At 43.6% G+C, this 25,597-nt stretch overlaps 1 protein-coding gene across 2 annotated transcripts; it reads right to left on the bottom strand.

Moving 5' to 3' along the window:
• Nucleotides 1–2,826: 2,826 nt before the first annotated feature.
• sertad4 (SERTA domain containing 4) lies at nucleotides 2,827–25,047 on the bottom strand. 2 transcript variants are annotated; one of them, XM_085142608.1, is made up of 4 exons: nucleotides 23,155–25,047; nucleotides 7,946–8,118; nucleotides 6,202–6,320; nucleotides 2,827–5,129 (listed from the first exon to the last, which is right to left on the bottom strand). In XM_085142608.1, the coding sequence occupies exons 2-4, from the start codon at nucleotides 8,097–8,099 to the stop codon at nucleotides 4,245–4,247; spliced, it is 1,158 nt and encodes a 385-aa protein (XP_084998734.1). In that variant the 5' UTR covers nucleotides 8,100–8,118; nucleotides 23,155–25,047; the 3' UTR covers nucleotides 2,827–4,244. The 2 variants fall into 2 exon arrangements, with proteins under 2 accessions (XP_084998734.1, XP_084998735.1); XM_085142609.1 differs by lacking the exon at nucleotides 23,155–25,047 and having other exon boundaries at nucleotides 7,946–13,402.
• Nucleotides 25,048–25,597: the final 550 nt, after the last annotated feature.

Here is a 25,597-nt window from a genome sequence, read left to right as displayed (position 1 = left end):
TGATTTTAATAGGTTAGCTAAAAATTGCTTCAATGGTTATCTAAAAACCATAAATGATTGAAAATTAAATACAGCTTATCAAAATTTAATAATTAAGTAATTATATTTTACATACAGTCCTTTGGAAAAAAAAACACATCTTCCTTCAGTAGATCAGTAACAACTTTAGTAGCAACAACTTGAATTATTTGTTTTTTGTAGCTCATGCACGGCTCTCATAAATGGACAGATTCTTATATAAGGCTTTCCTACTCACCCGGAGTACTCAAAGTGCTCTAAACAACATACGACATTCACCCAATCACACCCATTCATCCAAGCACTTTCCTCTATGCTTAGTGCTTCCTAACTACATTCAGACACATTCATACTCCGATGGATGCATTGGAGAGCAACTTGGGATTAGTATCTTGCCCATGCAGACTGAAGGAGGAGCAAAGAATCGAACCACTAACCTTCCGATCAGCAGGTGACCTGCTCTACCTCCTGAGGCCTACAGCATTTCAGTCAGACTGAGAGTCTGAACATGACTGAGGCCATTCTTTAAGACATTTCACAGAAATCTAACCAGGAAATGCTAAGACGCAAGTGAAAACTTGCACCACCGGAGTAGATCTTAGGTAGATCTTCTGGAGATCATGAATGCCCCCTTTTTATGGAGGCAAATTCTTTGGTGTACAGAGGAGTTCGGTGACTGGAAGGTCTTCGGGTCCCACGGGTACAAAACATGCCCAAATCATCAGTTGTTCCCCATCGTGCTGACAGTTGGGTTGAGGTGTTTGAGCTGATCGGCTGTTTGGTTTTTGCCAAACGTTTCGCTTCACTTTGGGCTCATCTGTCCAAAAGACATTGTTCCAGGAGTTGTGTTGTTTGTTTAAATACAAGTTTGCAAAGCTAAGCTGTGCTTTTAGATAGATGAAAAACCATACTTGTTCAAGCTTTTTTTTTTAAGTGTACTCTCATGAACTTTAGCATTTAACACGTCTGTAGAGTCTGAGATGGAGCTCTTGGGATTTTTGCAGTTTTGCAGGCTGACCTTGGGCAGTGTTTTTGTCCACTCCTGGGAAGATTAGCAGTTGACAAGAATGTTTCCCACTTGTGAATAATCTTTCTCCTGCAAAATGATGGACTTTGCATTCTCTTATAAGCTTTCCCAGGTTTATGGGCAGTAACTGCTGGTGTCTGTTAACAAACCTGAATGCTTCAGGCTGGCAAACTGCCAAAACCTCTGTTTTCAGAGTTGCTCGCATTAATGGTCAATGAATCAAATGCATTTGATTTGCAGTTACTTCACACTGTTTCTGTTTGGCATAGATTTAGGTAAATAAATAAGCACATGGTGTAATATAGTTTGTTCAACTGAAGTTGCATTTACCTAATTTTAAGACCTGATAATGACCAGGTTTCATTGTCTTCTCATATGTAAAACCTTACAAGTTAAAGGTGTGCTTTCCTTTATACAACATAAAAACATTATTTTAGGGATGATTTCAGTTTCGTATGTTTCTTTTGCAATAATATTTATCTGTCCAATGACAGGAAGTGTAAAATGAGACGGTAACCGTGGGTGATCTGGAGTGGAAGCAGAGAGAGGGATGGGGCCGGGCTGAGCAGCAGGATCCAAACACCCCTGCAGCAGAAGTGTCATGAAAAGATGATCTCCCATCCTCACCTCGCAACAGAGCTGTCAAGATGTTCAGACCTGCGATTTAACCTCCCAGCTTCACACTGTTACATCCTACTGACACACACTCCCATGGAAACTCTAAGCCACAATGGCTTCGCTGCTTTCAAGCGACCAGTAGCAATGTCATAGAAAAATCTGCACAGCATTAGCAATAATCCAGTAATTAGAGGCTACACACATGAAGCGCCATTACTCTGTTTAACGAATGTTTAACTTAAAGCTTAACAAGAGAAATGGAAAAGAGGAATATGCAAGTACTGGAGGCTTTTTTAAAATCACAAATGTGGTTGTGTATATTTAGAAAATGTCCCTGTCTTATCTGTGGGGTTTAAAGGAAGCAGAAGCTTTATGTGAATGTTGCATTGCAGGGACAATAGGTGTGCCAGGGAGCGCGGGGAGAAGTGTGGAGGTGACTGCTCCGAGCGTAATGTCAAAAAAATTAACATGAATTGAACAGCAAAGTGACACCTGAGAGACATTTGGCAAGAGCGGTGTGCTGCGGCACCGCACTCCACTGAACAGCAGACAGAACGGGAAGCAATTCAATAAGCGGGAACTCACACACACACATCCCCCGCTGCATTGTCGTATTTAAAAAAGCTGCGAGGATCAGCGTGATGTAAAAAGAACAAAAGAGGCGGCGTTGTTTTTTCAACATTTCTTTTACTGAGCTTTACACTTGTCACAGAACATCACACAAAATTACCAGAGCAGGCTTGCTCTTTTGTTATTTTTAATAAGACAATGCAGTTACATGTTCTCGATTCACACAAAAACATCGCTCCGTCTTCCATTTTTAAGATTACCGCTGATAGTGAATGGGTTTCGGTGTTTTAAATTCCCTTTTTTTCCGGTTGAATGTGGGTGACTCTACCTAACAATGTAAATGTATCTATCCAAATCCTTTGGGCCTTAAGGTTATTATCATGGGAAAAGGAAATTACAACAACTGGATATTTTATGTCCATTTTTTAACAGCTTTGGCTTCAGTTTCTGATCCTTAGAATTTGCAAACGAGACACAGCAACAAACAAGACCCCCACGATTAGTCTCCTAAGTGTGAGAGCTGCTTCGGTGCAGTGCCTGTCCTTAGTTTTGAATCAAGTGTATGTATTTAACATTGGCCTGACATATTTCTCCCCAATCAATGTGCTTTGAGTACATTGTGCTTGATTTCCGATGCACAAAGACGCAAGAAAACACAGACGTGACTCTCGAGAGGATGGGCACACTTCAGTCATAATCACAGTTCATCATTTTGGAAAATACTTATTGTTTTATTTTCAAGAGATTAAATCAGAAGGTGTTAGCAGTTAGCGTGTCATACAGCTGACCATAAACACCATAAATGGGAGGACTGGATCTGTGCAAAGGAAACAAATCCACCAACCAGAAATCTTTAAAAAACAAAACAAAACAAACAAAACCAACATTGCTCTATAGATATTTACAGGATCTAATTATCATGCTGTCAACAAAATCTTTAAATTCAGAGTGTGTGATCCAGTTTTACGTTTTTTTAGATTCATGTGATTTTTGGTAAACCAACAACAAACCTTCTCCGGTCGGATATGACGAGTATAAATGAGGTCTTAAACATTTAGCATTTAAAGGCTTAAACATCGCTCCTTCAAAGTTTGCAGAACGTTTGTGCTTTGTCAGAAGAGGAGGTGCTAGAAAACATGCATTCCAAAGTACAAAAAAAAAACACTTTTCAGGTGTCTAAATTTAGTTTTTTTAACATCCCTGCATTTAACTACATGCCCGTGTCCTGTTTTAGTCAAACGCAGTCGCTCGGAATGCAAGATAGCTACGTAAAAACAAGAACAAATACATAAACACGCCATATACATGAATCTATAAAAACACTAAGGCACTTTGAAAATGTGATTTAACAATGTTCATGATTGTGTTGTTTTAAAGTAATCTGAAGAATAAACGATATCGTGCCGCCGCCGCAGCACAGTCGCACGCCATAGCCTGAGTCAGCGTCAAAATCAGCAGTCACGCATAATCATGTGTGACCCCCCCCCAACCACCCCGATTTATTAATAAAAACAACAGCTCAGAATCAAGTTTTTTTTTTAAATGCTACATATTATGTTGCAAACACACACACAGAAGCAAACACACACTCCCAGATCCACAGCCCATTATTTCATAGGCTTGTTTAGGGTCCTGAAACGAGACCGTCGCACCAATAAAAAAGCCCCGTTTGAGACCTTTTCCTTTGTGCTGTGGGGCTTGAAAATGGTCTTGCAGACAGTGCAATAGCAAGCTTCACTTCACTTTGGGGACCTAAGACCCCGCCATATGTGACCTTGGTCTTTATAATTGTTTGAGAAATGTGTGCAGTGCCAACAGAGGCCGAGAAGAGGCTGTTTTTCTTCATCTCCCTAATGCTAATGACAGCTGTGTCTGTGTACCCTGAAGTATAATAACCCATTAAAATAAAGCTGACTTGGCATTTCTATAGTGTAGGTAGCTTCCACCTTAATCTGTTATGAGACAGTTGTCGTCATCGTTACATTTTTAGCAGACTTAGAAGGCTATTGAATTATTGTCTGTGAGCTCTCCGATGCCAAAAGCTCAGCTTGTGTGGCCCTCTTTCTGTTGCAGTACAGTCCCACTGGCACTGTCTCACGCCTTCTTCCTCCTCCTCCTCTTCCTCCTCTTCTTCCTCCTGCTCTCCCTCCTCTTCTTCCACCCTATCTGTCATGCAGCTGTCCTCTGTCCTCCCGTGTGCATCACCCAGCAGGGTCCTAGTCCTACTTTTCTGCTTTGATTTGTTGCTAACGACATCGACCGAAGGCCCCGCTTGTCTTCTTTCGTCATCGTCTTCCTCGTCCTCCTCCTCTTCCTCCCGCTCTTCTTCCTCCTCCTCATTTTCCTCCTCTTCCTCAACATCGTCATCCTCGTCGTCACGATCATCCACGGCCACTGTCAGCCCTAACTTACTATGGCTGGCCAGCTGAAAAAACGAGGAGGAGTGCGGCGCGGACGAGCAGGAGAGCGCTGCGTCGTACATGGAGAATGGGAGGTGGAGGTAGTGTCCTGCGGCGGCCGCGGCGGCGTAGATGCAGCAGCATGTCTGGGCGCAGTCAGGGCGGAGATCCCCCTGTCCTCCGCGGACCATTCGGAAACGTTTGCGTAAGGGCGGCCCGGCTTGGGGCGCTAAGCAGATGCGGGCGGGCACTGCTCTGTGGAGTGCCTGGTGAGCGGGGTTAGTGCTGGGAGGCAGGATGCAAGGGCCAGAGGCAAACGCCGGGTTGGGCGGAAAGCACCAGTCAGTGCTCTGGAGCAGGATCTCTGCTCGCAGACGCCGAAGGAGGTTGTTAACAAGAACGGAGCGGCGGAGGAATGCCTCGGGGTCGTCGATGAATCGCATCTTCTCCAGGGAGAGGCGCAGCACGTGGGCACGCTCCTCCAGAACCGGTGCAACCTGAAGGACAGTTTTCCATTAGATCTACCTGCCAGTGACCTGCCTCAATTAGTAACAAAATACAGAGACGGAAATAGCTGGACTTAAAGATATTTGCATTAACCCTTTAAGACCTACCATAGAACCAAGTCCGCCAGAGCTTATATTATATTTTTACATGCTGTGGAGCCATTTTTGGGAGCATTTCAAGTTGCTATACATCAATAAAACTGTTATAGCCCAAATTTTAATAATATGTATGCATTAAGTCCATAGTAACTACATAAATTGCAAAAAAGTGCAATAAACTACAAAAAAATTTAAAATCGTTTTTGTTTTTTTACACATATTTCTACTTGGAGAAATTTAAGATGCTTATCCCTCAAAACTTTAAATACAAAAAAGGTGCAAAAAATAGATTACAACGACAGGAAATTTATTTTGAGTGTCTTCATAGTTTTATTTTTGAGATACACCAATTTTTATATACTGCAGGAAAAACGAAAAACAATCCTATGATGCAAATTTGCAAAGAAAACAGCATCAAAATAAAGTTCTAAGCATCCCAGAAACTATTCAGAAAAGCATAAAGTCAAACATGACTTTAGGCTCTTAAGGCCTACAAGTAAAAAACTACATTTTCCGCGAAAATGACGTCACTTCCGGTTTCGGGCAGGTAATGGCGGACATGCGATCGTTCGCGCTGACGTCTGTTTCAATGTGGGAAGTGTTACAAACAGCTGATCGGATCAGCAAAGCGTGTTTCTGGAATATTATGTTTTTGTTGCTGCAAGTGCTTTTTATGCAGTTTTTGCAAAGTTATATGTGGAAGGAAACTGTGACCGAGGACAAGCTGATGTAAGATGTAAGTACAACTCCTCCGGTTTCATATGCAAAAAAAAATATTGCGCTAGCTTACGCGGTTCCGGTTCTACAGGGATTTAAAAATAGTTACACGAAACGGAGCGTGCCCGCTTTAAAGGGTTAAACAGCATTGATACTGTACAGTTTGTGTTTCGGAATAAACGAAATGCTTCACTTTTCAACAGTCTTTCCACTTATTCTGTCTCAGTGTGTTTGTACCAATACTTACAGTCTGGCAGTATGTCCTGAAGCTAAAGGGCGCCTCATCATCATCATCAACAAACTTCCTCTTGAAGTATGCGATCCTCGACATTGAAATATGATCAGGAACTCGTCTGCAGGATGACTCTGCGCAGAGAGGGAGAGAGAATATCACCATTAATCATTTGCACTGATGAACTATAAGTTTTCACCATTACTGCGTGACATTAGCTAACATTAATCACCGACTGAACATAGAATATTTAGACTCCTCCTCCTTAAAGGAACAGTTCCCAGTCCAGCCTGTCGTGCTGTTTATCCAGCTGGATTATTTCATGTGAGGTGCCCAGTTTTGTAGAAATCCACAGTAGAGATATCCACCTTCTGTTGAATATATTGGACGCAGCTGGCACGTGGTATCATGCCAAAAGTACATCTGAAAGAGTCAGCAGCGATGTCTCTTTTTAGAACCTACGACACGGTTACTAAACAAATCCACAAACCTTGCAGTTGCCTTTAAAATACATAAAACTACTCATAACAATGTTTGCGGAGCTGATTTGTTATATATTTATTTGAGTGATCAGGTCTTGTGATTTCTGCAAAGAGACACTGCTGCTGTATTTCGGGTCGCTTTAAGCACTGCAAGCTTGAGTGTCATCTGCCTCGTATGCGAGCGTAAAGAGACATCTCTGTATCTCCAACACTACGTGACTCACACCTGAATAATCTAGATTTATAAACAGCACCACAGGCCAGAGGCAAAAACAGATCAATTTGATTTTGGGGTAAACTGTCCCTGCAGGCGTTTATGCAGAAGCCAAAAATAGTAAATATAAATGAAATATTTTTAAACTGAAATTAATGTGCACACTATGGGGATGTTTAAGACACTGAAATACATGTTAAGATTTCAGAAGTGCCAAAGAGAGACACGGAAACTTTGTGAGGCGACCCCAACTAAATTTTGGGGTGAAGTCAGGGGTCAAAACCTCAGAGACCAGGGTCAGAGAAAGGTCGGAGTTAATACTTTAGCTGAAACATCTGTTTAATGCAAGACTAAAATACCAACATATCTTTTGAAGCTTTTGCAGGGTCTTTGTCTTATGAGTGGGCTTCCATCCATCCATTCGCTTTCGCTTATCCTTTTCAGGGTCGCGGGGGGCGCTGGAGCCTATCCCAGCTGTCATAGGGCGAGAGGCGGGGTACACCCTGGACAGGTCGCCAGTCTGTCGCAGGGCCAACACACAGGGACAGACAACCATTCGCACTCACATTCACACCTAGTGGCAATTTGGATTATCCAATTAACCTATCCCCACAAGCTGCATGTCTTTGGACGGTGGGAGGAAGCCGGAATACCCGGAGGGAACCCACACAAACACGGGGAGAACATGCAAACTCCACACAGAAAGACCTGATGGTGGAATTGAACTCAGGACCTTCTTGCTGTGCGGCAACAGTGCTAACCACCGTGCTGCCTCTTATGAGTGGGCTCTAAATTAAAATAGAACTACGAAGCACATGCCAGCCTGCTACCATGTTAATTAGCTGACCGCTCAACACAACAGCATCTGCTACAAGAAGCGCTGCATGCTTACATTCTGGTTCCTGGAGAGCAAGTGGCCTTGCTGAGGCTTGGGCAGATGGCTCAGATTACAAGGTCGAGCATGGCCACACAACTGTTTTAACTCTGCTTGTTTTACTCAACAACTTCAATTGTGCAAGTTTGAATAAACAACTTAACCGTGCAAACATCAGTCTGTGTGTACCTGGAGTGAACTGTTCTTCGGAGCTGCATGGCGGGGCGGGGTTTGACAGGCAGGTCTTAGTGCAGCGCTCCGACTCCCATATGGGCTGGTAAGTGGAGAGCGGAGGGTCTCCCTCTGGGTCCAGGAAAGGATTCATGGACAAAACAAGGGTCATCTCTCTCTCCTAATCAGGTCTGGAACAAACAGAATAAAAGAACGGCCGAGCTCAGCCTCCACTTATAAAGACATCACATCAACTTGCGCAGTATTTGGAAACAGAATGATAAACTGAGTTTGGTTTATCCGCTATTAGCGGTTAATAATGAACCGGTTTCCATAAATCTCACAAGCGCTCTGCATATGTTCCCCTAATGACGCAGTAAATGTTAACAAGCTGTTTATCTGATGCTGCCAAATACATTGATTTTGCGTGGAGGAGTAACCAGCTTCTGTTCGAGCTGCATGACACATCCGAACGGCAATAATGGCGAGCGCTAGAAATCGGCAGATGGTTGGCAGCTCCGTTATATGCGCAGTTCTGTAAAGCGAGGGACAGATGGAGAAATGACACCCACTCTCACCATGAATTCCCTATTGATTAGCTGGTAGGAGACTTGGCGAGATGTTTGACACCAATTTGTTCGGTGAAATGGATCCCACACATCAAATCACACTGGGAAGATTGTGTCAACAACGTGATAATCTAGGAAGCGAAGGAGATGACGTGCGCGGTGCCAGCAGGACAGGAGCACAGGGCATACGATTTGACAACATGTTTCCAACAGGCACTGCGCTTATTTGATTCTTATTAGTGCTGAATTAAGTGAGAACAGAACGAAATATTTCGCTCTGTACCACCTTACGTTTGAAACGCCGCTAAGACACCAAGATATTGCTTGGCAGCGAGCAGCAGTAACCTGCCAACTGAGCTTTTTCAATCTGAAAACAGAGCCTACTGTGAAGATGCCGAGTGGCCCGACAGCCAAAATCTGTCTGTGATCCTGTGAATCTGCAGAGAGACGCCGAATCGCTCTTTTGATCACAGCGAATGGCTGTCATTTGGTTCGCTGTTGATATTTTCCCCCCTTCATGCAGAATGCAGAGCCAGCTGTTTGACTTATCAGCTGCTGGACCTCCTTGTCACCACCTTTCCTCCTCAAAGCTTCTCCCGCCCCTCCTCCACCTGCCCACTCGAACAGATATCATCGCCCACAATCCATCCTGACAGACCAAACTGAGGCGACACCATCTCAGCCTCACCCCTGTTGGGTAGCTGATTAAAATGTCCGCTTCAATAAGCTCCCAGTTTTGCTTGGCTGAACAGTTTTATTTCTCCGTGCAGCTTTTCTAGCGTTTGCCTTTAACTGACTAATCAGGCACACCTAAAGCCAACGAAACATCAGCTCAGACAGAGCTGCTCTCACCAATCCAATCTACTCGTCCCCGGGGAGTAATGGATTACACACAACGGCCGTGCATACATGCTTTAAAACTCAACATCGCCAGTCTTGTGCTTTTTTTCCTGCACCACTGCAGTTGTTGCAGCAATGTAGTTAATTTTATGCTCCATTTTATCCTCACTGAACAAGACCCCCTGTGAGCTACGACCTCATGACAGGATTTACACGTCGCTGCGATTGCAGGAGCTGCAGCATCGGAAGAAATAGCCAATGAAAGTGAAGTGAATATTTAGGAAATGAAGCCGATACAGATACACGCAAAAAAAAAAGAACAACAAGTGGTTAAGCTTGCAATGGAAAAACGTAAATGCAAACATCAAGAGAGAACAAAACAAACCAAAAAACAGTGTTTGGCAATCCACTGAATTACTGCCACTGCATGAAACTCAGCCTCTTTGCAAAGCTGTGACCTAGAGAGGGTCAAACATCCACCTCCTCGCGATGGGTAAACACGAAAACATCTAAAAGTTGGTTAGAGCACACACTCTTTGGAATCGACCAACATTGAGAAGACAGGAGTAACACCAAAGATCAATAGTCTCTCCTCATCATATCACATATTTTCAGACCTGCAGAATTAGACAATATCATTTACGTTTTCGTACTTTGGCTTTACATAAATCACTTCTTCAACAAAGCTGCGTCACTTTTTGCAGCTTTGCTTTCAAACTAATAAAAAAAAGTCACACGGTGACACAACTAGTCTCTTTTGAGGTTAAAGTGCTGTTTTTGTCAGTTTAGCCCGTTTAAGAAAGCCCGTCAGCGTCTCTTCTTCCTCAGAAGACTTAGAGACTTCCATCTGCCACTGAAGGTGCTCAAGAACTTCTACTGCTGCACCATCGAGAGCGTCCTGACGGCAAACATCTGCACCTGGTTTGGGAACAGCACCAAGCAGGACAGACGAGATGTGCAAAGAGTGGCGCGCTCAGCCGAACGCATCATTCGATCAGAGCTCCCTGACCTGCTGTCCATCTACACCAAGCGGCGCAAGACCAAAGCTAGGAAGATTATGATGGACCGCTCCCATCCCAACAATGGACTCTTCCCACTGTTGAGGTCTGGGAAGCGCTTCCGCTCCCTTAAGGCCAAAACAGAGAGAATGAGGAGGAGCTTCTTCCCCCAGGCTATTCGGGCTCTGAACCAGGTGTAGGACTGGACTCTCTCACACACATCACATCACCACACGCACCACCACTCATTTCCTATAATCCTATAATTCCTATAATTTATAATCTTTATAATCTCTTTCTGCTATTTGCACATTTTTTACTGTAAATTTCTAAGTTAATTTGTAAATTTTGCAGTAACCTGTAAATTGTAAATACTGTAAAACTTTTTTTCTGTCATTTAATGGTCGGGCATTGCACAGCTACAAGCATTTCACCCCCATGTCATACTGTGTATGGTTGTGTGTGTGACAAATAAAATTTGAATTTGAATTTGAGTTTAAAATGTACTAAATAGAGCACACACTTAGACCAATATCGATTTCTTTTAGGCAGCTGACCAGTTCACGTGGCTTTAGCTTCTATCCCGGGCTGTGCTCCTGTCTGCTGGATCCGCCTGTTATGAACGGTCACAGTTTTTCAAGATTTCAATAGTCATGTTATGCAAAAGCAGAAGAGAACACTGGATATTGGTAAAGTGTATATAAAGTACATTAAAGTGTACAAATGGGAGAAACGTGTAAAACTAAAGACGATTATAGTAGACAAAATATTTTGTGTGGAACAAATGACAATGAAAAAGTGACATGTGTAAAGGTATGTAAGGAAAACACGTCCATCCACCCATTTTTTTAATTGCTTATCCACTTAAGGTTGGAGGGAGATGACACTGGGACACTGGGAAAGAGGCAGGATATATCCTAGATAGATAAGGTCGGGACGATACGGTTGGGCGATACGTCCAACAACCAACATCAGTCCAGCAATCGCTGAACATTTGGGAACAAATTTGATTTGAAAAGAAAAAAAAAAGGGCTGGGAAGCTGAAGAAATGAGATGAAGGACTCCCTGCAGCCTCTAAATGAACAAAGAAAGGTTAACATAGCATGTTAGCTCAGAAAGGAGACAAACTTGGAGAGTGCTGTCCTACTTAATCATTTCAACTTAATGCAACTTACTTAATATTCATTTTGTAAATTATTATTATTCTGTTAGTTCAAGTATGGATGCAGTCTCCCTCGGTTTCACCAGTCAGACCAAAGCTAAGATGCTTGAGGTTTTAAAAACAGGATTTCGGCTGACACCACAGTGGCTTTGTCCATCTTCATCATACACAAATAGGCTTAGAGGAGCAGCTGGTGAATTTTGACTATATATGGAGGAGAAAGTGATGATTTTAAACACTTGCCTTAAATTTGAGGTAACGGGCACACAGACTGTGGTGCTGTGGTTGGGGAAATTGAGCAAGCAGATTTTAATGTCGGCACATGTGGAGGAATCAGACGGAGAACAGGCCAGAAAGAGCTTGAGGGTTTTCTTCCGACTCCCCGCTGGAGCCTGCGACTCAGCTCTTCTGGTTTTGGTCCTAATCCACCATGTTACATTATGAATTATGCACATTTTCTAACATGCTGTCAAATTAGTCAAATCATACTTCTGTGAACTACATTTCACTGCTGAGGGTTTCCACACCTGAGGACCACCGACTAAGGCCAATTATGTCACTGTTATCGAGCGCTAGTGCCATGCTTCATTAGCAGCTTTGGCCCCTCTCATCTCTCCACCCCAGGCTGCTTTTTTGCCCTCAGCTATTTTTCTCTCCATCACCTCCCCTTACCGCTGCTGTTGCAACGTTTGCTCGGGCACAAAGAAACAAGCATGCCATTACTCCCTCTGCCCTCCGTAGGGACCTCCATCTCGACATCCCCTCTCCCTCCTTCGCTCGTCTCTTTCATCCCCCCACCCTCTCCGCCCGAATCCCTCTCTCAGTCTCTTGCTGACATCCTTTCAACAGCGGTCACAGTTGACAGCTCTCTGAACCAAGGGGGTGAAGAAAAACAATGAGAATGCCGACAGAGCAGCTTCCCTACATGTGCAGCAATACTTCTTGTTCTTCAAAGAAAAGGAGGGGGAGGAGGAGGAGGCAGCGAGAACAAGTGTGTGCGTCTGTAAACGAAGAAGGAGGAAGAAACGGAGGGTTGAGGAATAAAAGCAGGGAACGAGGAGAGAATAATCTCCTAGGGTGGGAGATCATCCTGCTCTTCCTCCTGTTCTTTTTCTGAATGTGTGCGAAAAAACAGAAGAAAAAAAACTGAGTGTGTGCTAGCATTGTGTGAGTGCTTCACCTCTGTTCAGTCACAGCTCCTCTGGCTCCATCCCTCTTATCTTTCTTCTCTCGCAGCTTCCCTAACTCTGTCTGACTCTCCATCTCGCCTTCTTTTTCATTACACTCTTTGATGATGAGAAGTTAATTGCGGTGCCAGGGCACGAGACAAACCGTGGGAGGGATACAGAGAGTGATAGAGAATAGGAAGGAAGGCTGAGGGGGGGGGGAAGAGACAGAGGGAGGGCGGGATAGATGTATGAGTCAGGGAACGAAAGATAAGTGCCTTAGGAGCCTTGTCATGAGTGGAGACAGATCGCCTGCAGGGATGATTTCTGCTGCTGTGATTGACTCCCTCCCTCCAGCGTTGAGACAGGCAGGCGAACACACACTCAGACACACACAGCTTGATGTGTCCTGAAACATTTTGAAAGGGAAGCCAAGGAAGGACCACAAGCGCTGACCACGGTGCTCAGACGCACACATTTCTATGGAGGTATTCAGTTATCACAGTACTCTGCAAAGGTGTTGGACACGTCGCGTGCTTAGATCATTATTGTTGATTATCATGCAACACCATTAGGGTGTCAAATTTATTCTGCAAACGTAGAGCTAACATCGTGATCTTCAGCCACAAGGAGAAGAGCTTAAGAGCGAAACTACAAAACTTTATAATGTCAGGTTAAACTTCCCAAGTAAACCAGTTGCAGCTGGGATCGGATTTGCTCACTGACCAATGTCCTCTTTTGGGAAACAACGTCACAATTCATTTCTAGAAGATGCCCTGCAGCTCAGAATATGTATAACAAAGAGTCTGAACTCTTTGACTTTACCTGACAAGTTTTAATTATTTTGTTTATTGTTCTTTGGGCCTAAATAAAGTGGCAAAATCCAACAATAGAGAGGATTACAGATGAATCCATGACGCACATTAACAGAACTTATCTGGTGTTTTTTCCTCAGCTTTCCTTCTGTCTTCATCCTGTATTCGATTTTAAAAATTCCTCACATTTGTTTTGGATATGGATTACATTTGATCCTTCTCATGAGAAATACGCAGAAATGCGTCTGTGACCGGCAGTGGGGCGACGCAAACCCCACTGCTTTTACATGAAAGGGCACAAGCTCCACATTAGTTAGCGTGTATCTTAATTATAGTTTTAGTGTTGTAGAGTTCATTAATCCTGACATTCCTTGATAACCCCCAAGGTAAAGCTAAGTAGGTCAAATTCATTTCATAGTGCAGCCCATCAATGGGAACATCACAGAGTCGGTCTGAGATCAGACAAAGAGACACGACAGCCTGAAACAACAGAGCCGTGACAGGTTTATTGAAGAACTCGCACAGTTCTAGAAATAAAGCTTCTATATAACACATTTAATATTACATAAAAACTGTATTTATCTAATTACTGATCGATGTATCGCTTCTTGTGTTCATATGTACGCTATACATATTGTTCCTGCTGTTCCTACAAACTGCTTCTGTAATGCATTAATAATCTGCATCTCATTATCTATGTAAATGGCTCATGTTGGTTATTTTAGGTGTCCATTTATTGATACATGTTTTTAGGTACACCTTGCAGGGCTCGCAAAATTGCTAGCCCGACGTCCCGGAGCTAGCGATATCTCCGGTTGGGCGACCAAAATCTATCTCAGCCCCGCCCATCGGATTATCATATAGTCCGACGGGCGGGGCTGAGATAGATTTTGGTCGCCCGACTGGAGATATCGCTAGCCCTGGGACGTCGGGCTAGCAATTTTGCGAGCCCTGCCTTGCTAGCACGAGGTTGGACGCTTGGTACTGGATATTCTTAATTCTTAATGGGAAAGATTGAGCAGGGTGCAGATTTTTCTGAACACCTATGATGAGATCTGGTGTCATGTTTAAAAAACGTTCAGTGGATCCTTTGGTAGCAAGGAGCACAAAGTGTGCCAGGATATGACTCACAGCATCGTGTTTTTGAGATATTTGAAAAATCCATGACTCCAGTTTAATGAAGCTGAGCTTCCTGTTCTTGGCTGACTGTTTATTTTTATTTTTTATTTTAGTTGTTTTTAGGTGATTCGATGCTGTTTTATCTTGTTTTTGTTTTAATATAGGGCTGTTTTAATTTTATGTTTTATTATTTATTTTGCTGTTTTCTGCTCTATTGTTTTAACTTATTTTCTTTACAGCACTTTGTTCCTGTGCTGGGTATTTTAAAGTGCTTTATAAATAAAATTGGATTGGATTGGAATTGGACAGGACTGGCTTCTGGTGTGCTCTTCTGCTGATGTGCTCTTCTGCTGATGTGCTCTTCTGCTGATGTGCTCTGCACTCAGAGATGCTCTTCTGTGTTGCGTTATCTGAGTTGCTGTTGCCTTCCTATTAGCTGAAAGTGATCTGGCCATTTTCTTTAACCTCTGACATCTATGAGATGTTTTATCCCTGAACGTCGAACGTTCCCTGTAAACCCTAGAGATGGGAATAGCAGCCCATCTGCCACCAAGAGCTATGCCACGTTTAAAGTCTAATCACCTTTCTATCTCATTCTAATGCTCGTGTGATTTTCAGCAGGTCGTCTTCATGCCTAAGTACACTGAGTCGCTGCCATGTGATTAGATATTTGTGTTAATAAGAAACTGAGCAAGTGTCCGGTGACTGTATGTGACAAAAAAAGCAGTAAACTGCAGCTGAGGTTTGTTTTTCTTGACATGAATGTTGGAGTGACACCTCCTATTGTACTGGGACCCTCCTGACTGGAAACCACAGCTACAATCTTGTGAGTGGTGTAACACATACACCTCCAACTATGACGGTGTTAACAGCTGGATTTTACTGGACTTCGGTGTTCATCTTCTTCTTCATTTTTCTGCAGCTACATGCCTTAGAAATGAACGCTGTACCACTGCCAGCAGCTTTTGTTTTCACATTTTGTTTGCAACTGCTGCACAGCATCCACACACACACGCACAGACACGCACAGCAGGTTTTTATGCTGAACGTGGTACTCTGTAGTCACAGGCATTTATGACATTAAGGTGGATAAACCAGGACCCTCAGCTCACAGTGTTTTAATATATGAGAGCGTGTTGTCTGCATTTTGTCAGCTGCTGTTTTTTAGGAATATTTAAGAGAAAAAAAATGAGCACCAGCCAAACATGGGGGATTTTATTTGTCCACTGATTCTGAGAAGCTTTGAAGCATGTCTCTAATAAACTCTGTGCTCTCTCTCAAACTATTTTTCTCTGCGGCCTCAAAAATGCTAATCAATCCAGCATGTGTTTAACAGAGTGTGTGTGTGTGTGTGAGCTAAGTGTTTACTCCCTGTTTCTTTGGCCAGGTTTTTACTTCAAGCCTTAGGGGAGCAGATAGCAGGGAAAAGATGTGGTCTGTGGTTTTCGCATCAAAATAGATCCCGGACGGCCTGAGAGCATCGCACACAAACATGCGATGTGTCACGACGTAACAACCACGCAGAATCAAGCAGATAAATTGTGCAACGGGGAATTGTGCAGAGGACACGAGTGTGTCGGCAAGATTTTGTTCTGCAATATTCCACTGCAACAAATGCACAGCCTGAGCAACAAATTCTGACAAGGAGCAACTATGATTGCTGTCCTCAAATCTTAATAAAAAATAAAATAAATAACCTGCTGCAGATGTTATATAGCTCTAGATAAGTAGGCAATATTATGGGTGGCTGTAGCTCAGGTGGCAAAGCAGGTCAGCCACTAATCAGAAGGTTGGTGGTTCGATCCCAGGCTGCCTCCTGGCTGCGGGCAAGATACTAACCCCATGTTTGCCTACTGGTGGTGGTCAGAGGGCCCGGTGGCGCCAGTGTCCGGCAGCCTCGCCTCTGTCAGTGCGCCCCAGTAGGCAAGCTACAATGTAGCTACATTGTGGCTACAATGTAGCTACATTGTGGCTACAATGTAGCTTGCCATCGCCAGTGTGTGAATGGGTGAATGACTGAATGTAGTGTAAATCGCTTTGGGGTCCTTAAGGACTAGAAAAGCGCTATACAAATGCAGGCAGGCCATTATAAGTGTGAACACTGGGGTCATGATTATGTGCTTCTGGGTAAAAAAATGACCTTTGACACAGAGATATATGAGCAATCATGTAAAATGTGGAAACATCAATGTAACTGCAGTTTCTTCTCTTTAAATGAGTAAATTAATTCCTTTTTCATTTTAATTGTTGTCCAAAAGATGAAAAATCTGTTATTATTCAAGTTTAAAATACAAATTGGGATATATCAAAATTTCTATAATAAAGTCCAAAAATGAATGAGTTCTGTATTTCCTGAGGTGCTCGGTCACTGAAGGGCTCCTTTGATGGCACTGAATGCCAGTAAGGTGAAGTGAATATAATACATTATAAAGCAGTGGGTATCAAACTCTCTGGTCCCAAAGCACAGCAAAGGCAAACCAAAATTTCAACACGTATCTGCCTAAAAAACCTTTTATGTCACCTGACGTCAGTTCTCGACTTTAATGTCAGATGAGGGCCCTTTTGAGCATGACACCGACATTTCTATTTGCTTTTAAAGACACTTTTAAACGGTCTGATAAACTCTCTCATATTTCATGTTCAGGTGCCTTTACAGCTGGTATGGCACCATGTTGGCTGGGACTAATATCGTACATTTAAATTGTATTAATTGCTTTTTGTACCTCTGCAGTAATAACAGCACACCCGGGCTTGCTGTGGGACACCATCTGGAAGGTATAAAGCCCTGAGAATCACACTGATATTGACCTTATGCATATGCATGAAGCAAAAAAAAAAAAGGCTTTTAAAAATTCACTGTCAACAGCGTCAGCTCCTGTCCCCGTCAGCCTTTGTGTGTGTCAGTACTTGCTCCTGCACAGATACAGGCAGGTGCGTGCGTGTGCTGGCAGTTTGTGTGGTGGACCAAATCTAAGCGACACATCTCCACAGTGGGAAGATAAGTGGGTGTAGCCCTGAAAGAGCTGCCTGTGGTTGCGTTGACGGGAGTTTCAACAGCAGGCTTCCTCAGAGCTCTGTGATCTCACGGCAGGCACTTTGGATCTCGCAGGAAGAGGAAAAAGTTGAGTGTCGGCACTGCCTTCGCTGCTCCCTTGCTTTTCTTTATAGTGTGATGCCTGCTGCCTCTGCTCACACACAGACACTGAATGCTGATGTGATGTGACGGGGACAGCGGCACTGAAACCTGTCACATGTGGAGTACCTGTTGTGTCTAGAGATACCTGGCCAGATGCATCAATACAACTCGTGGTCTTTTCTATCCGCAGTCTCGCTTTCACTACAGAGGCTTTCAAATACTGAAAGCTTCTAGAAATGTGCATCTGACTGCAAATGCAAATAAAGTACAATTAAACGTGGCACAAAAGCAGCCAGAAAGCCAAAACTTTAAACAGCATCATCTATAATATGGATACAGAAATGTGTACTAACGAGAGCTTACACAGTCAATAAATGTCATTGCAAAAGGATGCAGCTGCTTGCACTGATTCTGCGCTTCATTAACTGCATTTCCACCCACCTGTTTGTGTAACACAGAGTCAAAATAGCACCTTCAAAGTGCGAAGCTGAGAGTTGGTGAATCAGAAAATGTGACAAAGAGCAACGGAAACAAACTGTACATGAAGTGATACAGCGAGACAAAAAATTAGAGAATAAACTCAAATATACGCGAAGCAACGAGCTCCTCGGATTAATACACGAAACACACAAAAGAATGCAACAAATCCTGGCTTTCTATCGCTTTGGGGTTGACTTGTTTTGCCGTTGTAATGTTAAAAATGTTAATTTAGTAGCGTGCCTGCCTCAAAATTCAACTCACTAAATAATTGACCACTATAAGAACTTGGAGTTGCATTTGAGTCAGCGATCATTTTCCACTTATCCAACGCCAGGTCGTTTTGGACGCAGGCTAGGCACGATCTGATATCCTCGTGTTGGTGTTGTTCCCAGATCATCATACTAAAGGTTGTTCCAGGATCAACATTGCAAGTGACCAATCAGAATGTTGTGATGTCATACTTTTGCGACTTTGGGAAAAACCGCCGTAAAACAAAAAACTGTACTTAAGCTGCGAGAAATCGCCTTTGTCCGTCGATCAACGGACCCTAACCCTAACCCTTTAATAAACGCTAAGCAGAATTGATATTGTCCTTGCAACATTGGAATTTCATAAATGCACGAATGGGTTGGTGCGCAAAAGAATAACGTCACAATAATGTGATTGGTCACTTGCAATGTTGAACCTGGAACAACATTTTCATGATGATCTGGGAACAACAGCAACACGACGATATCAGATCATCCGCAGGCTAGCAGGATATTGGAGGCATCCTTCTCCCCAGCAAAACTTTCCACTTCCTCCCGGGTGATTCTGAAGCGTTCAGAGGTCAGATAAATAATAAAGTCTCCAGTCAGCTGTTCATGGAAAACCTTCAAAGGGAGTCACCCATGAGGCACCCTGACCCAATGCCCACATCACCTCAGCTGGCTCCCGTTGGCGCAAAGAAGCGGCTGGAAAACCGTATACAAGGACAAGGGAACATAGTGCTGTGAACACCTCACATTGTATGGTCACTGTTAACCATTGAGGAACAAATAACAGTGTGGAAGTCTGAGCTAGCAGCTATAATGTGGTGAGCGTCTGATTGTTTTAATTAGCTCCTTTGGCGTGGCTGTTTTATCCAGTTTAAAGCCAACATGCTTCCAGCTTCATCCCAGACTGGTGACCTATCCAGGGTGTATCCTGTTTATCATCCCCCACTTATCCAATTCAGCAACCCTGAACTGGATAAGAGGAAGAAAATGGATGAATAAAACCAGTATAATCCCATCTGTGAGGGATAAAATCAGTCGGAAATATTGGACTAATTTTGGTTATTTGGAAATTCTGAAAAGTTTAAAGTAAAACTTATTAATCAATCAATTGAAACAGAATAAAATCCCTGATTTAGTATAATAAAATACACACGATGTGTTTTTTTATTGTTATTAGCATTTTGTTTCCTTTTAACACTATCATTAGCATTAAAAAACGAATGTTATTTAATAAAAATACGTAAAATATAAACAGAGATTTAGATGCTGACACACTTTGCATAAAAAATAAGTACTGCAGGTTAATACCAGCTGGCGGAGAGTGGCAGGATGACTAATAAACTCTATGAGAGAGGATGAACTGAGGGTGATCAACATACTTTAACTGAGAACTGTAAGCTAACACGCAGCCCACTTCTTCTCAATATGGAGAAGCTACGACCCATCAACGCGCCTGTTGAAGTGGGGGCGGATAGTGTGCGCGAGCGCTGGCATCAGAGGGTGAAGCAGCGAGAGGGAACAGATAGAGAGTAGATAATAGCTTTCATGACATCAAGATCTCCTTCAGAATAGCAACAACAAGGCGCTGTGAGCCATGAATCAAAACTGAGACACTCAAATGGAAAGCAATTAGCCCCCTGCTAGTGAAGTGGACCGCAGTCAAACAGAAGCAGTAGCCATGCTGACTACATCAGAGAGAAACGCTGCAGAGGTGTGAACAAAAAGTCAATCAACAAGTTTTTTGCAGAGATTTAAAAAAAGCCCCGAGACACATGTCAACAGGGCTCGTATCGCTGGCCTCGTCGACTGACGTGGGCAGATACTGGATGCTTTTTCCTGTTTTTTGGTGTTACGTTCATTAGTAATGCAACGACGGCTTTAAAATGGTCAGTTATGGTTACAAAGAGGACTCCTGTGCCCCCAAAATAAACACTGATATATGAGCAGAATTTCACCAGTGGTACACATCTGGAAATACAAAAAAAAAAATCACAAATAAATCCAGCTACTCTGAATGTCCCAATTAAAATTGAAATACAGCACGAGGCAAAATTCCCAGCATCTGAGCTGGAGCTGTGCAGACTCTAAGGCGGTGGAGTTATTTTTTATTCGGTCCAGATTTACGTTTTCTATCGAGCAGCTACAGAAAGCAGAAATGATTTCTGTCTGGTGTTTGTTTCAAGGTCAAAAACCGCAGCTCCCCAAGTAACTGCCTCCTCTGCTCTTACGCTAGTATTTTCTTTCTTTGCTTTTTTCTCCTTTTGCGTTGCATCTTTGATTGTGCTTGTGCCAGCGTGCAGCCTGTCAGGAGCTATCAGAGGGGCCGTCTTGGCCGCGGTGGCGTGACTAAGCTGGGTTCAGGGCCCTCGAGGTTTTCGCCGGGCGCTCTTCTTGCTGAGCGGTGACACATGTGTTGTGACAGGGAAGCTGCATTATGGACTATCTGGGGACGGCTTGTTGTGGCTGTGAGGGTTCACGGGCCGGGGTTGTGTGTGAGTACGTCACTGCCGATGCTCCCAGAGGTGGACATGCTGCACATTAAAGACAAGCAAGGGCATCGTGTGTGTTTGTGTACAAAAAAGAAAAGACGAAAAAGCCACCACATTGTCAGATGACAGCATAACAAATCCACTTTGCTTCTTCCTTCTGAACCTGTGCATGAAACCAAAGGTGATTTTTTTTAAGCTAATAAAAAAACGGGAGTGAAATCCTCCAAGACTGCACATGTGTTAGCAGTTATGATAAGTGATTAACTACTGGAATGCGAGGCATTTTGAAGCGGTGTTTGTACATGTTGCATTAATTCTGTCAGGTCTAAATTCACCCCAGACACCCACACTAAAGCACTGAAAGAAACCTTTGAGAAAATTCCTCTTGAGCCGCAGGATCTCGGGCTGTAAATACTGCCCGTGAGCTCTTTGCTATAAGCGAGAGCCGTGTCACACCTTCCTCTATTTTTACACTTAATTGTGCAGAAACAAACTTAAGCGTTATCCTTTCCTCTGAAGTTGCTCTCCGTCCTTGTGTGTCATTCTGGAGCACAAAGGAGCATTCATGATGGGAAAGCTGTGCCTGAAGGGGGGGAGGAAAAAAAAAAGTCTGGGGCTACACCCTGCGGTCCTGACACACACACAAAAACACTCACTAAAGCAGCTCAACTTGTCTTGGCTGAGACCTTTTACACAAAACAGAGCAGGGAAAGAGAGGGACAAAGGGGATGATGTGAAGCCAGCCAGCTATCATCACCACTGACGTCCCTTCACCATTATTTTTCCAGACTTTCCTTTGCAGTGGAGTCTCTATAATCCACTACATCTATCCTTTTTCTGCTTTTCTGCCTAATTACATACCAGCGCAGGTTTGTGTATGAGCCGCACACTTGTTAATTTTATGCTTGGCACCAGTGCGCTGAATCTCCTTAAGCGTACACTACATGTCTGCTAAGAGCCATGTTTTGCAATGCTGCTCCAGATGTGAGTCTCTGCGCCCCACTGAGGGAGATGAATAGCTGGGGGGGCTGCAGGCTACCTACAGGTTCACATCCTTAATGAGCAGAAGAGTCTGCTGAGAGCGAGATATGATTGATAGCTCAGCAACAGAACTGAAAGGGGGAAATCACAGTGAGGCTTTTGATAAAGACGGTGGGGTGGAGGGGCTCTGGCAGGCGGCAAAGAGAAGAAATCTGGCATCGGACTTGCCCGAGCTGGATGCCAAGAAGCCGTCCACCGTGCTGCAGAAGCCCCGACGCTTCCTCTTGTTACAGCCCCTCTCGTCTGTACTGTCTGACCTGGATGTTTCTCCCTGTTGCGTGCTTCACTATATTCCACATAACACTTTTCACCCCCCTCCAAGGGAAACAAATAGCAAAGGTGGAATTCCTGGCAAGTGACTCCGGATGTTGTTGGCAGCGAGAGGAGGTGAAGCGCATCCAACCCTATTACCAGCCGGCTGCACTCGAAGCCTTTATTTCACCAAAACAGCAGATACAGAAAGGCGGAGGGAGATGATGTTTATTTATTGCCTTCACTCCATTAGCATGCCAGGCTGGAATTTTTTAATCCCATCTGGGGCTAACAGGGTGTTAATAGTCCACCCTGGGAGCAGTGGATGCTTGTGACTCTAAGCCAGAGAAAGCACAGAAATGACATCAAGGAGACAACAGAAGATCAGGATTGAGCTAAATCGCCTAAAAGCCTGTCCTTTCAGAAGGCAGCAGTAATACAGGCAACCGCCACTTCAGCATTTGCAGCCAAGAGCAGTCGCCACAAAAATAATGAAGTGAGGCTGGATGGGTGCCAGGAGGGTGGCTGGTTATGTCAGCCTGCGTAATGTGTAGGACCTGGGTGTCCGTCATGTCACACCAGTGAGCTATTGAGCGCCCCGATTCTCATTAGTCCCGCATGGAGCGAGATCTAAATCAGGTTTATCCAACAGTTTACTCAAGTCGGTAAAATCAGGAGGACGCACAAAAACAGTTTCAGTAAACATTTTGCATTCACAACTTAACATGTAGCACATTAAAACAAAATCATAAGCTACTGTTTAACAAGCAGACTGAAAACGAGGACCGCGCAGTGATTCAAAAACGAACCGTTTACTACTTTATTTTAATAGCCTACTTTTACTTTCTAGCGCCGGGAATCCTGAGCACGTTCACACATTAAGGCGAGCAGATATGATCTTACCTGACTTGAATTGTTTGGACCTCGTCCTCGGCTCCACACTTGCTTTGTGGTAACGGCAGGAATCCAAGGTGCGTTAATGAAAAACGAAAAAAACAACAACCAACTACTAAATAAATACTACCGCGTCCTCCGGCGGCTCTGCCTCGGTCTAATTTTAGACTCCTGGCAGACACGCGAGGCGCACAGGCGGGTTTAAATACTACTTGTGTAATTACCAGTTAATTAGCGACTTGTCTACATACTAATCAGTGAGCGCGCGCCGTTTTTCTTACTGCACCCGCGCGTTTTCCTAGACTGCAAAGGTTGACAGATGCTGCAGCTGTTTTATTTGATGTTTTCTTGTCTTCTCTTCGGCGGAGGGATAAAGGCGAGCCCCAGCTCTCTCTGTGGTAGTCCATTCACGGTGCTTCTCCGCGCAGAGGGTCCCGAGCTGCTCCCGTCGGTTGACAGTTAATATGAACGTGCGGCGGAGAGAAAACAACAGCAGCAGCGCCGCAGCTCCATCCCGACCAGTACTGCTGAGGAGTTCAGGGCCTGCTCGGAACTTCCCCCACTCTCCCGCTCTGAGCGACTTATCGCGCCCGCGTTATTGCATGTCGATTAATTTTATATTATTTTTGCAAAAAGCACCCACAGAAGAGCGTTTTTATTAACACGCGATAGGTTGTTATGTGGGGGATCCCTGGGTACAAATTAAAAGTCAGCCAATTCCAATGGCATGTCCACGTGGTCGAGACGACCTACCGAAGTTCAAAGCCACCATCAGAATGAGGAAGAAAGGTAATTTAAGTGAGTTTGAACGTGGCGTGGTTGTTTGTGCCAGATGGGCTTGTCTGAGTGTTTCAGAAACTGCTGATCTACTGTAATTTCCCAGCACGGTCATCTCTAAGGTTTTCAGAAAACGGTCAGAGAAAGAGAAAATATCCAGTGAGCAGCACTTCTCTGGAAGATACCAAAGGTTACAGGAAAATGGCCAGATTGCTTTGAGCTGCTAAGAAGGCAACAGCAACTCAGATAACCACAAGTTACAACAAAGTTATGCAGAAGAGCATCTGTGAATACATAACACATCGTAAAACATTGAAGCGGCTGCACTAGAGCTGCAGAAGAGCACACTAGGTGTCACCTGCCAGCATAGAACAGGAAGCTGATGCCAACTGTACACACACAGTGGCGATTTTTGCTGGACCATTTGGATGGCAGGGGCAGCATGTGGTACAAACAACATGAAAGAATAAATCCATCGTGCCTTGTATCAATGGCTTACGGTGCTGCTGCTACTGTAATCATGTTTTTGGCACACTTAGTACCAAATGGGGATCTTTTAAACATCACAGTCTACCTGCATATTGTTGTTGACTGTGTGCGTCCCTTTACCACCACGGTCTACCATCTTCTAGTAGTGGATTCTTCCAGCAGGATGCGACGCCGTGTCACAAAGCTCCAATCATCTCAAAGTGGTAACAAATCAGCTGCAGCTTTGTGATGCTATCATGGGAACATGGACCAAATTCTGAGAGGAATGTTTCCAGAACCTTGTTGAATCCATGCTATGAAGAATTAAGACCGTTGTAAAGGCAGAACCAAAACTATAAAGTATCTGCTATTAAGTGGAAAATGAAACAGCTTGTGCTTTTTTATTGTTTTTCATCAGGATTATGTACAGCTACTGTTGCTGTTTATTCCCGTCTCAGTCCTTTTACTCCATCAGTAAATGGGATGACACGAAAATATAAATATGCAAATACTTTTGGTACTAAAAACACCAAAACATAGATTTCACGTGCTGCTTTCTGTGCTCAGAATGCTCACTGGATAATCTGACCAGTGTAAGACAGACACATGGGTAAAATTCTGTAACATGTTGTAATAAAGTACAAATACTGTCCAAGGATGCCGGTGTCCCAAGTTCCTTTTCTTAGTTCCTTCAATAAATACGTCATTGAAAAATATTGTGAATTTAAAATATATATATATGTATTTTTTAGCATGGCTTTTGTTTTTCAGAGGATAAGGTAGAAGAAGATATTAGCTAATTATCGTGCAAGTTAGAGACTAGTTTCTAAACAATCATTACTTTCCTTATAAGTATATTGTATGTAGCATAAACATCCACCTTGGCCCCAATAACCCAGCATCCCTCAGGCTCAAATTTAAACCTGTTAATCAGTAGTTGAGAATAATTTGAATCCAAGTTGCAGACAATGGGTATTTCTTAATCTACTTAATATTTTCTTTATTAACCACTTTACATAATCCCCTGGTCTCTAAAAAGCGTGTACTTCGTCTTTTGCCTGGAGCCATCAAATGTTGGTATTCTGCAGACACTCTGCAGGGCTGTTGATGCTCGCTGGAGAAATGAAATCACCTCAGTGTTTGGATTATAGTTAATGAAGCCAAGTGCTGCAGCAGTGTGCGTGCCTTTTTGTAAGTTTGGATGCTT

Source organism: Neolamprologus multifasciatus, chromosome 19, assembly GCF_963576455.1.
Source record: "Neolamprologus multifasciatus chromosome 19, fNeoMul1.2, whole genome shotgun sequence".
In the NCBI taxonomy this organism is placed as follows: Eukaryota; Metazoa; Chordata; class Actinopteri; order Cichliformes; family Cichlidae; genus Neolamprologus; species Neolamprologus multifasciatus.
The sequence above is the reverse complement of the archived record's forward strand: the minus strand, read 5'-3'. Positions and strand labels throughout refer to the sequence as shown.

Excerpts from the sequence above, each read along its gene's own strand:
- sertad4 (XM_085142608.1), bottom strand. The coding sequence starts at position 8,099 with ATGACCCTTGTTTTGTCCATGAATCCTTTCCTGGACCCAGAGGGAGAC. Across the intron at positions 6,321-7,945 it reads CGAAGAACAGTTCACTCCAG|AGTCATCCTGCAGACGAGTT; the intron begins GTACACACAGAC and ends CTCTCTGCGCAG. Across the intron at positions 5,130-6,201 it reads TCAGGACATACTGCCAGACT|GTTGCACCGGTTCTGGAGGA; the intron begins GTAAGTATTGGT and ends ACTGTCCTTCAG.